General features: G+C 45.3%; 2 protein-coding genes across 20 annotated transcripts in view; both read right to left on the bottom strand.

Annotated features, from left to right (window-relative positions):
- TACC2 (transforming acidic coiled-coil containing protein 2) overlaps positions 1-12,087 on the bottom strand; it is a 219,665-nt gene that overhangs the window by 183,037 nt on the left and 24,541 nt on the right. For 16 of the 17 annotated variants that reach the window (XR_013543921.1, XM_078391167.1, XM_078391169.1 and 13 more), the window contains exon 3: positions 204-391. Coding sequence is in view for 16 of the 17 variants with exons in the window: in XM_078391167.1 (XP_078247293.1) it covers positions 204-391 (188 nt within the window). In the remaining variant the exon portion in view is untranslated. Of the gene's footprint in view, positions 1-203; positions 392-8,935; positions 9,146-12,087 lie in introns of those variants that run through there. The other variant, XM_072995447.2, reaches the window with a different exon arrangement.
- LOC140706024 (general transcription factor II-I repeat domain-containing protein 2-like) lies at positions 1,214-4,547 on the bottom strand. Of its 3 annotated transcripts, none has more exons than XM_078391185.1 (2): positions 4,185-4,547; positions 1,214-3,157 (listed from the first exon to the last, which is right to left on the bottom strand). In XM_078391185.1, the coding sequence occupies exons 1-2, from the start codon at positions 4,329-4,331 to the stop codon at positions 1,304-1,306; spliced, it is 2,001 nt and encodes a 666-aa protein (XP_078247311.1). In that variant the 5' UTR covers positions 4,332-4,547; the 3' UTR covers positions 1,214-1,303. The 3 variants fall into 3 exon arrangements, with proteins under 3 accessions (XP_078247311.1, XP_078247312.1, XP_072852073.2); XM_078391186.1 differs by lacking the exon at positions 4,185-4,547 and adding an exon at positions 3,983-4,039; XM_072995972.2 differs by lacking the exon at positions 4,185-4,547 and adding an exon at positions 3,454-3,945.

Here is a 12,087-nt window from a genome sequence, read left to right as displayed (position 1 = left end):
TTATACTTCTTACTTCACCGCAAATATGAAATGTAACAAAACCTTTTGATTACACTGTCCATGAATACAAGAGAACTATTAGTGAAGTACTGAGTGACTCCGCAGTTAACTAGGAGATTCTAGGAGATATGCCTAGTTGAAGCCTAGTTCATTAGTTGCATTCTTTCATCAACAAAGGAAGAAGTACCGTATCTTGTGCCTACCTTGCTTCTCCTGGCATGAAGGACGAGCCATTATCTGGCACCGGTAATGAAACAGCAGAATCTAAAGACGAGGTGTCAAAACCTTCTTGGTCAACAGATCTGTCTCTGTTTTTTTTCCTCTGTTTTTTCTTTTTTATCTCTCTGTCATTACTGGGTGGCTGCACAGGTTCTGTAACAGGAGGAATGTCCTGGGGGGGGGGGGGGAGAGAAGATCATAGATGTTCAGTTGGAAAGCAAACAACTACTTTAAAAAAATTAGTAAAAAAAAACCCTTCATGGATTGCTGCCTTGTCCTGGCGAAGGGGCTTGAGTAACTCAGAGAAGCTATGGGCTATGCCATGCAGGGACACCCAAGACGGACAGGTCATAGTGGAGAGTTCCGACTAAACGCAATCCACCTGGAGTAGGAATTCGCAATGCCACTCCAGTATCTTTGCCAAGAACACCCCATGATCAGAAACAAAAGGTTAAAAGATATGACACTGGAAGATGGGCCCCTCAGGTCGAAAGGCATCCAACATGCTACTGAGGAAGAACGGAGGACAAGTACAAGTAGCTCCAGAGCTAATGAAGTGGTTGGGCCAAAGCCGAAAGGACGCTCAGCTGTGGACGTGCCTGGAAGTGAAAGGAAAATCCAATGCTGCAAAGAAAAATACTGCATAGGAACCTGGAATGTAAGATCTATGAACCTTGGGAAGCTGGAGGTGGTCAAACAGGAGATGGCAAGAATAAACATTGACATCCGGGATATCAGTGAACTAAAATGGACTGGAATGGGCGAATTCAACTCAGATGATTATCATATCTACTATTGTGGGCAAGAATCCTGTAGAAGGAATGGAGTAGCCCAGGGGTGTCAAACTCAAATTCATCGGGGGCCGCATCAGCAGTTTGGTCCCCATCAAAGGGCCGGTTGTATCTGTAGGTGTATGTGTCCACTCTTTACTATCATAAATTAATGTCACTGCATTCAATTATTACTGGTTTTTGTAATAATGTACATATACAAATATTGCCAAACACTGTTTATTAAACATATGGAAATCACAAGGCATTAACTTTTTTTTAACTTTTTAACTTTTTAAACTTTTCTGACTTTTTTAACATTTCTTACTAGTTCGCTGCCATCGATTTCCTAAGGTCAGTCCATCGATGTCTGGCGTTAGGTCTTGTGCTGTAGCAATCCGCAAAACAGCATGGAGGTTATCATCAGTGATGCGTGATCTGAGCTTGGTCTTGTTCAGATTCATGACTGAAAACATCTGTTCACATAGATAAGTGCTCCCAAACATGGACAGAACACGTGCAGCTTGAAGTCGGAGCTGTGGCATCAAAGCAGGGGGGAGGAGACGGTAAAAGTCGTCGACTGTCGCATCCTGGAACTTCGCTTTCAGGCTGCTGTTGGACTGAAGTTCTATTAATTCCATTTGAAGGTGATGTGGTGCACTGTCAACATCGATGTTGAAGGGATTGGCAAAGCTGGTAAAGGTTAAGTTTTGTTCTTTAAAATCAGAAAAGCGTCGATTGAATTCGTCAATCAGCCGATTCACTTTGGTACCCAATCGAGCACATGAAAAAGTACCTGGGAATGAGGTTGAAATGCTCTGGCAGATAGGAAAGTGGGCAAGACTTTTTTTTTCAAGCTGTGACTTCCATAGGCGCAGTTTCTTCTGGAAAGCTGTTATTGCGTCATACATTGAGGTTATGACTTGTTTGCGGCCTTGCAGCCTCAGATTCAGTTGGGCGAGATGCTCTGTTATGTCACACAACATGGCAAAATCGCACAGCCAGTTTGGATCTGACAGTTCTGACAAGGGCTTCCCTTTACTTTGCATAAAAAGATTAATTTCTTCCAAAAGCTCAAAAAATCTCTTGAGAACGGTGCTCCTACTCAGCCACCTTACTTCTGTATGGTATGGCACATCTGTATGTTCCATGCTCACCTCCTTCAAAAATTGTTGGAACTGACGATGATTCAGACCCCGTGCACGCAGAAAATTCACTGTTTTCGTGACTGTGGACATTATGTGATCCAGTTGCAGAACCTTGCCACACAGAGCTTCTTGGTGGATAATGCAGTGATAAGTTATCAGTGGCGTGTGGCAATTACTTTTTTCCATTTTCTCTTTTAACAGTCCTACCAAGCCATTTCTCATTCCACACATTGCTGGTGCGCCATCAGTAGTTAGTCCCACCAACTTTTCCCAAGGTAATTTCATTTTATTTACGGATTCCTCCACTGCATTGAAGATGTCCCTCCCAGTTGTTGTCCCATACATGGCGACAACATCCAAGAGCTCCTCACTGACAGACAAGTCTTCCTTCACACCTCTTACAAAAATAGCTAGATGAGCTGTATCAGTATTGTCAGTGCTTTCATCAACAGCTAATGAAAATGCCACATAACTGCATGCCTCTTCAGCCAACTTTGTTTTAAGATTACAGGCTAGGTCCCTGACTCGGTCTGTGATGGTGTTTCTTGACAAACTGACATTGTAAAAAGCCTGTCTCTGCTCAGGGCACACCTGTTCACACACCTTCAGCATACACTTCTTTACAAATGCACCTTCTGAAAAGCACTTTGAAGCTCGCGCAATTTCTTCAGCCACAAGATAGCTGGCTTTCACTGCTGCATCATTTTTTGCTGTCATTTTTGAAAAAATATTCAGTTGAGAATGCAGGCTACCTTTTAATTCTTTGACCTTTTGTTGCTTTTCCTGGTGGCTAAAGTTAGCAAATTGGGCTCCATGTTTGGTCTCAAAGTGCCGGCGTAAATTGTATTCCTTCATCACTGCCACTGCCTCATAGCAAATAAGACATACCGGCTTGTCTCTAGTAATCGCAAACATGTATTCACTTTCCCATCTCTCCTGAAATTGCCTTCCCTCTGCATCAACTTTTCTTTTCTTGGACATTTCAGGGGTATTTGATTGTAGTTTATGGTCCTTATACCACTGTAAATTGACATGGAAGTGGTAAGTATATCCAAAGTTTACCGCTCCACCTGCCTTATATGTGCCCAGCAATCTGCCCCCTTTTATAGTGCCCAGCCATAATTGACCATGTCCACCCCCCTTCCAGCCCGGCCCCACATCACCCGCCTGCTTGCACCGCAACCCCATCAGGCTCAACACCTCCCTGAGGGGACCCCCCCAAACCTTCAACCTTCTTCCTCCTCCCCCACTCCAGCGCCCCTTATTTCCGTTCCCCTCCCTCCCTTCCCCCTCCAGGCCCTTTGCTTTCTTCCCACCTCAGCAGAGTCCGGCTTTCTCTCTTCCCGCCCACCCTCGCCCCCGCCCGTTAGGGGAACGGGATCTGGTGTTGGGGAGGCGGTCTGATGATCCCTTCTGCTGGATCTCACCGCGAGGGCCCCGCACCCTTTCCTTGAGGAGGGTGGGATGGATGGACGGAGGGGGAGGGTGGGTGGCTCGCCCGGCCCGAGCCTTGCAAGCCTTCCTTTCCAGTCCACACACACACACACACACACACCCCTCCGCGCAACCCGATCGCCGAAGACCTCTCCCCCCCACCTCAGCAGAGTCCGGCTTTCTCTCTTCCCGCCCACCCTCGCCCCCGCCCGTTAGGGGAACGGGATCTGGTGTTGGGGAGGCGGTCTGATGATCCCTCCTGCTGGATCCCACCACGAGGGCCCCGCACCCTTTCCTTGAGGAGGGTGGGATGGATGGACGGAGAGGGAGGGTGGGTGGCTCGCCTGGCCCGAGCCTTGCAAGCATTCCTTTCCAGTCCACACACACACACACACACCCCCCTCCGCGCACCCTGATCGCCGAAGGTGTCTCTCCCCCACCTCAGCAGAGTCTGGCTTTCTCTCTTCCCGCCCACCCTCGCTCCTGCCCGGGCCAAGCCGCCTCCTTACCTACCTGCCCGCCCCTCTCGCCGCCACCGCCCCATTCCCCCCCTCCTTCCCGGGCCCCTTGCTCCCCACCAGCGAAGGGGAGGCAAGCAGGCAGGCTCCCTTACCCGTGCAATGCAACCGGGGCGCAGCGTGAACTCCTCCTCGTGCAGCAGCTCGAGCAGCTCGAGGAGAGGGGCGTGCTCGCCAGATATGGGCCTCTTCTTTTTCCCTCCGTCCCGCGCGCGCCTTCTCCTTTCGGCCAATCGCAACATGGCAGGAGGGGAGGGGGGAAGTTGGAGTCCGAGGCATGCTAATTCCGCTGCGACTGGGAGCGCCGAAGAACCGCAGTCCACCACGCCCTCCGCCCGCCAAGCTCTGGGTGGACCTCACGTTTTCCGGGGTTGGGGATGGTGTGCAAACGGATGGCTCCGGGGGCCATCAGACGAGTTCTGGGGGGCCGGATACGGCCCGCGGGCCTTGCTTTTGACACCTGTGGAGTAGCCCTTATAGTCAACAAAAGAGTGGGAAAAGCTGTAATGGGATATAATCTCAAAAATGATAGAATTATGTCAATACGAATCCAAGGCAGACCTTTCAACATCACAGTAATCCAAGTTTATGCACCAACCACCAATGCTGAAGAGACTGAAATTGAACAATTTTATGAAGATTTACAACACCTTCTAGAACTGACACCAAAGAAGATGTTCTTCTCATTCTAGGGGATTGGAATGCTAAAGTAGGGAGTCAAGAGATAAAAGGAACAACAGGGATGTTTGGCCTTGGAGTTCAAAACAAAGCAGGGCAAAGGCTAATAGAGTTTTGTCAAGAGAACAAGCTGGTCATCACAAACACTCTTTTCCAACAACACAAGAGGACTCTACACATGGAAATCACCAGATGGGCAATATTGAAATCAGATTGATTATATTCTCTGCAGCAAAAGATGGAGAAGCTTTATACAATCAGCAAAAACAAGACCTGGAGCTGATTGTGGCTCTGGTGCACAATCTTTATACCATATCTTTCTGGTATAATTCCTCTGTGTATTCTTGCCAACTCTACTTGATGCCTTCTGCTTCTGTAAGGTCCCTATAATTTTTGTCCTTTATCATGCCCATCTTTGCAGAAAATGTTCCTTTAATATCTCCAGTTTTCTTGAACAGATATCTGATTTTTCTCTTTCTATTCTTTTCATCTATATCTTTGCAGTACTCATTTAAGAAGGCCATCTGGTCTCTCCTTGCTATTCTTTGGAAGTCTGTATTCAATTTTCTGTAACTTTCCCTATCTCCCTTGCATTTTGTTTCCCTTGTCCTCTCTGCTATTTCTAAGGCCTTGTTGGACAGCCACTTTGCTTTCTTGAATTTCCTTTTCTTTGGGGTGGTTTTTGTTGCTGCTTCCTGTACAATGTTATGAGCCTCTAACCAAAGTTCTTCAGGCACTCTGTCCACCAAATCTAGTTCCTTAAATCTGTTCTTCACTTCCACTGTGTATTCATAAGGGTTTTGGTTTAGATTATACCTGAGTAGCCCAGTGGTTTTTCCTACTCTCTTCAGTTTAAGCTTGAATTTTACTATGAGAAGCTGATGATCAGAGCCATAATCAGTTATACTGTAGGATTCTACAAAGCATCATCCTGAATTCTGTACAGCAATGGTTCTTAACCTTTCTTAAGTTGTGAACCCACCACCATGTTGGCATAAAAAGGCATTTTAAATGGGATACTTCTCAGAAAATAGAGGTTTATTTCTCCCCCAGAGGTTTTGTTTCTCATACACACACAGACATGCTAACTGTAATATCTGGCTCTAAAAGAGCAAGGAAGAAAGTAAGTGGCGCTGCCGAAGAAAGGGACGTGGTGGTGCTGTGGGCTAAACTGCAGAAGCCTCTGCTGCAGGGTCAGTAGACCAGCAGTCGTAAGATCAAATCCACGCGACGAAGTGAGCTCCCATCACTTTGTCCCAGCTCCTCACAAACCAAGCATTTCTAAAGCATGCAAATGCGAGTACAGTGGGTCTTGACTTAAGAACGGCTCGAGTTAAGAACATTTTGACTTAAGAACCACTCTCATAGGAAATATTGACTTGACTTAAGTACTTAGATTTGAGTTAAGAACTGGAAAAAAAAACACGTGGGAGGCAGGGAAAGTGCAAAATTTGAACTTTCAGTTAACTGTTGGCCAGTGAAAAGGGTGCCTGTCTGCTTCCTCACTCTTCCCAGCGTTTAGAGAGTGGATTGGGAGACAGTCTTCAGACTGCCTGGTACTGTAACTGCCTGGACTGTATTTTCCCTGCCTTCCCTGAACCTTTCTTGACCTAAGAAAAAAAGAAACAAAATATCCCCCTCTAGTGGTCGAAGGCAGAATAGCAGCTTCCCATTAGTTTCTATGGACGGAAAAGAGCCGATACGGATCAAATGGTTTTCAATGCATTCCTATGGGAAATACAGATTTGACTTGAGAACTTTTTGACTTGAGAACCGCCTTCCAATACGGATTAAGTTCTCAAGTCAAGACCCCACTGTAGATAAATAGGTACCACCTTGGTGGGAAGGTAAAACGGCATTCCCAAGTCATGCTGGCCACGTGACAACGGAAACTGTCTTCGGACAAGCGCTGGCTCTACGGCTTGAAAATGGGATGAGCACCGCCCCCTAGAGTCGGACACAACTGGACTAAAAATGTCAAGGAGAACCTTTACCTTTACAACATAGACCCAGAAGGCAGACAGATGGCCTGCTTTTAATAGTGTAACATTTCCCCAACAGAGAAGGTATGTAGTCTAGGAGACTTCTTCAATCCAAAACATTTACTGTGTCCAGGTGGACTCACTGGAGAGGAGTGCTTATAGACAGTGATTGATTCAGCTGCTACATCTGTTTCTGGGCCAGGATAATTTAACCATAGTAGGTGGTCACTCAAGAGCCTTCTGACTAGACTATTGTTACAGTACATTCCCTGTGTGGACTTCCATGGACGATGGTCCCAAAGCTGGCAATGATGGTGTTACCTATATGGTAACAGGGTAGATGTGACTGAGCATATCACACCCAATATGAAACTCTTACTTTTGTTGCCAATGAGCTTTCAGGCCCAATTCAGGGTGTGAGGATTAGTGCCAAATTCCTCAGAACACAGAACTTAAAGAACTGCCTGAGCCCATAAAAATTCACCCAGATTTGAAATCAGTGAGGGATATTCTGCTTGTGGTGCAGTTATAGTGAAGAAGGCTAGTGCAATGCCCTGAATTTATAAAATTATTACTGCAGATGTATTCAAACCCAGCACTTGCTACTCTGCCTTTTTCACACATACAGTACAAGAGAGTTTACTATATTCATGGTACTCAAAGAATGAATTAAAGTAATATCCCAAACCCCCAACCCCCAAACTGGCAGTATTCAAAGCTGACCTCTGCAAGAAATCATCACATTGAAAAAGTAGCAAATAACAATTTCCTTCATATGTGTGTGGCCAGCTGAATAGCTCACTGGTTTAGGTATCTGGCTCCAGTGCCAGAGATTGAGAGTTCAATTCCACACTGTGCCTCCTGGGTAGAGACGGGGGTATTTGTATTCATAAACGAATACCCCCGCACAGCTGGAGTTAAAGAAGGTCTGACCACCTGGACCCAGACCGTCCACTTGCACTGCTGGCGCTGGCCCCACTCTTCCTTCCAATTGCTCCAGAGTGCCCGTTCAGCTAGCTACTCCTGGCAGAAGGAGGGAAGATGAGTCTCCTTGCAAGGCTGATGAGTAGCTAGCTGACTGGGCACTCCAGAGTGATTGGAAGGAAGAGTGGGGCTGGCAGTGGTGGCGGACATTTGAGTGGATGGTCCAGCCCAGGGGCCAGACTCTCGTTAACTCTGGCTGTGTGGGGGTATGTATACGAATATTCCCATCTCTACTCCTAGGTGAAGAGCCAGCCTGTGTAGCCATGGGCAAGCTGCATAGTCCCAGGATGCCCTCAAAAGGAGGGAATGCTAAACCACTCCTGAGTAATTTCTACCCAGAAAACCCTGAAAAGAGTTGTCATGAGTCAGAATTCAATTGACAGTACATGATTATTATTATTATTACGTTTGTGTTTATGTTACTGTTTCAGTATTGCAGTACTTCAATATCCTGAAGCATAAAATAAGCACATGAATTGTCATAATGGGCGGATTCTTTATTTTGGTGCAAGACGTACAGGAATCTTCAGTTTAGTTTCCAGAAGCAAACATCACGGAAACATGAAGAAATCCAACTCTCTAGAATATTGTTGCATTCTTATTTCAATTGATCAAGAGCTAATGAAATAAGGCATGCTTCCCCACCATCTATTATTTACAAAGAATGCGAGAGTTAAAATAGAGTGTCTAATGTGTATTAATAGATGGTAGCATATGCCTCTGAACTTGTATATTACAGGCATACTACTGGAAACTTTATTGGAGGAGTTGATTCTCTAGAGGCTGATGCTGTTCTTGCTTTAAAACTCTGCACTGCTGATACAGCCAGGGCTCAGGTTGCAAACCTTGCAAGCTGTCTGAGGCTTCCTGGTTAATCATGAAGTACTTAATTAAGCACCATTAAATATAAAAAGGTTTCAGATTCCATAACTGAACAACAAAAGGTGAGAGGGAATGGTAGCAAACTTTCTTGATTGACTTCCCGTTCACACTACTGCTTTTCCGTCCTGTACTGCCTTCCCCATGAAAGCTGAAAGCCTTTTAAGGCAGTGGTTACAACATGCCTTCGTTGTTCTGACTTCTGGCAGAAAGTCAACTCTGAAGAATTACGCAAAGTTTCCATTCCTAATAACTCTTGTGTTTCTAGGGAAATGCAGTGCTGGAGTAAATCTTCCAAAGACAAACAATCAAGCTGTCCTTACCTTCTACTGTCATCACATCTCCCGCTGCACTTTGCAAAAGTGTGTGCATGCTCGCACACACATACATACATGCACACATATGCAGTCCAGCAGTAGCTTAAACCTCTGTCTGCTAGATCCATCAGTCTGGGTTCTTTCCATAAGCAGCTTAGGAAAGATCTCTCTAGCTGCAGGTGAACACTGGGAAGTGGACCAAAGGTCATCCCCATGGCGTCAGGAATCAGATTGCAGAAAGGACTTACTGCCAAAACAGCCGACCTGACCCGGGAGGATGAACACATGCTAGTTGCTAAAGGCTGGCCACACAGCTTTGGGGCCAAATAGCCTACGTATGTGTCCTTTAGGAATCTAAGGCACAAGTAATTGTGTACCTAATTGTCTGGAAAATATACATGAAAGCAGTTAACTGTCTGCAACACTCTAAGCCTGAAATAGCTCCCGTAGTAAGCAGCCCAGTTTTCACTATAGCTGAAAACCAAACTCAGATTAGATTTGTCTTGTGATAGGACTAAGTCCCATTGAAGCTAGTGGGTTTGATTCTGCATAGAACTGGTACTGTTAATTTGTCTCTTCAGATCACTGCATCACAGTGAACATATCTGATTTCATTTAAAAAATCTAAGCAGGATCAGGCCTTATTATTACTTTGAGGAGAGACTATTAAGAATTCTGTGCCAGGGATCTCCAGAAAGAATCTTACCCGGAACCCTAGACAGCACCTACCAAATCATGGCTTGGGGATTTGGGGAGTTGTAGTTTCCAAAATGAATGTTTCTAAGCAGTGGCTTCTGCCATGTAGCATTGACAATACTGGGGAGACATTTGGCCCACCTAGCAAAGGCAGCTTTCCAATGTTCTTATGTTCCTAAATCTGATTTGAATGGAAAAATCTATACCACTGCTGAAAATGAGAAATAATAAAACATACATAACAGTGTCCATAACACCTTTATACATAAGTAAAGCTATCTTTGAATTGTGGTGCTGGAGAGTCCCCTGGACTGCAAGGAGAACAAACCTATCCATTCTGAAGAAAATCAACCCTGAGTGCTCACTGGAAGGAGCGATCCTGAAGCTGAGGCTCCAATACTTTGGCCATCTCATGAGAAGAGAAAACTCTCTGGAAAAGACCCTGATGTTGGGAAAGTGTGAAGGCAAGAGGAAAAGGGGACGACAGAGGACGAGATGGTTGGACAGTGTCATTGAAGCGACCAACATGAATTTGACCCAACTCCGAGAGGCAGTGGAAGACAGGAGGGCCTGATGTGCTCTGGTCCATGGGGTCAAGAAGAGTTGGACACGACTTAACGACTAAACAACAACAAAAGCTATCTTAATAAAATGGGACAGTTTTATGGATGTGAGGCTGGGAGTACACCAAGTGGTACTCCTCAGGGTGTACTGTTCGCCTCCTCGGCCAAAGACACCAAGGACAAATATCCAGCCTGGAATAAGACCTAAAGGAATGATGTTTGGAAGACCGAGGGCAGAAGGAAAAGGAAGAGAAGGAGCCACGAGAAGGCACTACTTTGGCGGGAAAGGGAGAAGAGATAAAAGGAAAGGAGAAGGGGAAAGAAGGCAGTTGGAATTGGAAGATAGTGAAGCTTGTGGGGTACAGGAGGAGGAGGATGAAACAAAGAAAGAAATAGTGGAAATAGTACAAGAAGACCCCTGGACAGGAAAGTGGATGGAGTTTAAGGTCTTTAGGGAGTATGCTGAAAAGGGGAAGAGAAAATTCTATAGAAAGCCATCTTATTGGGGGTGAGACAGAGGAGAGGGAAAGAAGGCGAAAGTTTAGACAGTGGGAGCAGTGGGAGGCCCAGAGGTGAGACAACAAGCCATGTACAGAGTGTCCTGGGAAACCCTGTGGAGTGAGCCCATTCCAGCCAAGGTTGAGGCAAGACCCGGGCAAGAAAACTTGGGAACCAAAGGTGGGCTGGGTTTTCCACCCTTCCCAATAAGGTTAACAACAGCTGTATCCGAAGTATCGGGCATTCCACAGAAGTGGCGTTATAGAGACTTAAGTGACTTGTCTTCCCTCCTTCTGCCAGGAGTAGATAGTCAACGGTGAGTTCTGGAGCAATTAGAAGGGAGAGCACAGCCAGAGCCGGCATTGGACTCGTGAGTGGACAGTCTGGCCCCAGGGGGTTGAACCCTTGCTACGACCCCTGTGCAGGGGTTTTCGTATAAAAATACAAATATACCCATCTCTAGTTTTTTGTGTCAACACATCCAAAATAACACACAGAAGAGCTTTTTTTAAAAAATTATTCCTAAATAATTTTTTTTCAATTATTCCTAAAAGAGAGCATCTTAAACATGAAATAAAATAGAGGTATACTAAAGTGTACTAATTTTGTTTTCACTCTTTGTCTATCAAATCACCCAAGAACTGTTTAATCAAATAGGGATGTGAGAGCTGATATTATCAACCAATAAGAATGTCCAGGGGAGGGGTAGGAATTTTGTAGCTGTAAAAGGGCCTGGATTGGTTAAAACCCAGTGGGAGAGCTTTCCTTTTTTTCCCCTGTATCCTTGCAAGCCCCTAATATCTTTCATCTTGTTTAGTCTGATTTAATGCTTGGTTATGGGACTGGAACAGTTCTGATTGCCTTGGTGGGAACTAGGGAAGGGGACTTTTTGGAGGGATTTCCCTCCTTCATTTCTTTGGGGCTATTTTGCTGCTGGCTGTTGTTTCATTGCTGTTGTTGATTGTACTGCTTTTAGAATAGATTGGCTCTCTGTTGCCTTGCCTCTGCTTTTTGGGATAGTTTTGTGGGTTTTTAGGGCTTTTGGATGTGTCCCAGATAGAACATGGATGAGGAAATTATCCTGAAAGAGTCAATCTTCTTCAGACTAAAAGGACAGTCTGTGAAAGCCATGAAAACAAAAGAAGCACACATATCCTGCAAAAGAACCCAAAATGAATCTTAAAATGAAAATTTTTGATGTGCACATCCCTAGTGGTTATTTCTCTTTTCACCATGGCACACAACAACTAGGAAGGGTAGCCAGGTTCATCTCTTGCAAGGGAAAGATGACAAAGAGCCTTTAAACACTTCAATAAGCATGAAGTTCAATTTGGCACAAGCTTTTGTAAACTGTAGCCCATTTGCCTCTGACTGAGTGATCTATAATCACCGAAAGCTAAT

Source organism: Pogona vitticeps, chromosome 3 (genome assembly GCF_051106095.1).
Source record: "Pogona vitticeps strain Pit_001003342236 chromosome 3, PviZW2.1, whole genome shotgun sequence".
In the NCBI taxonomy this organism is placed as follows: Eukaryota; Metazoa; Chordata; class Lepidosauria; order Squamata; family Agamidae; genus Pogona; species Pogona vitticeps.
The sequence above is the reverse complement of the archived record's forward strand: the minus strand, read 5'-3'. Positions and strand labels throughout refer to the sequence as shown.

Excerpts from the sequence above, each read along its gene's own strand:
- LOC140706024 (XM_078391185.1), bottom strand. The coding sequence starts at position 4,331 with ATGTTGCGATTGGCCGAAAGGAGAAGGCGCGCGCGGGACGGAGGGAAA. Across the intron at positions 3,158-4,184 it reads GCCCCGGTTGCATTGCACGG|TGGTATAAGGACCATAAACT; the intron begins GTAAGGGAGCCT and ends GTCAATTTACAG.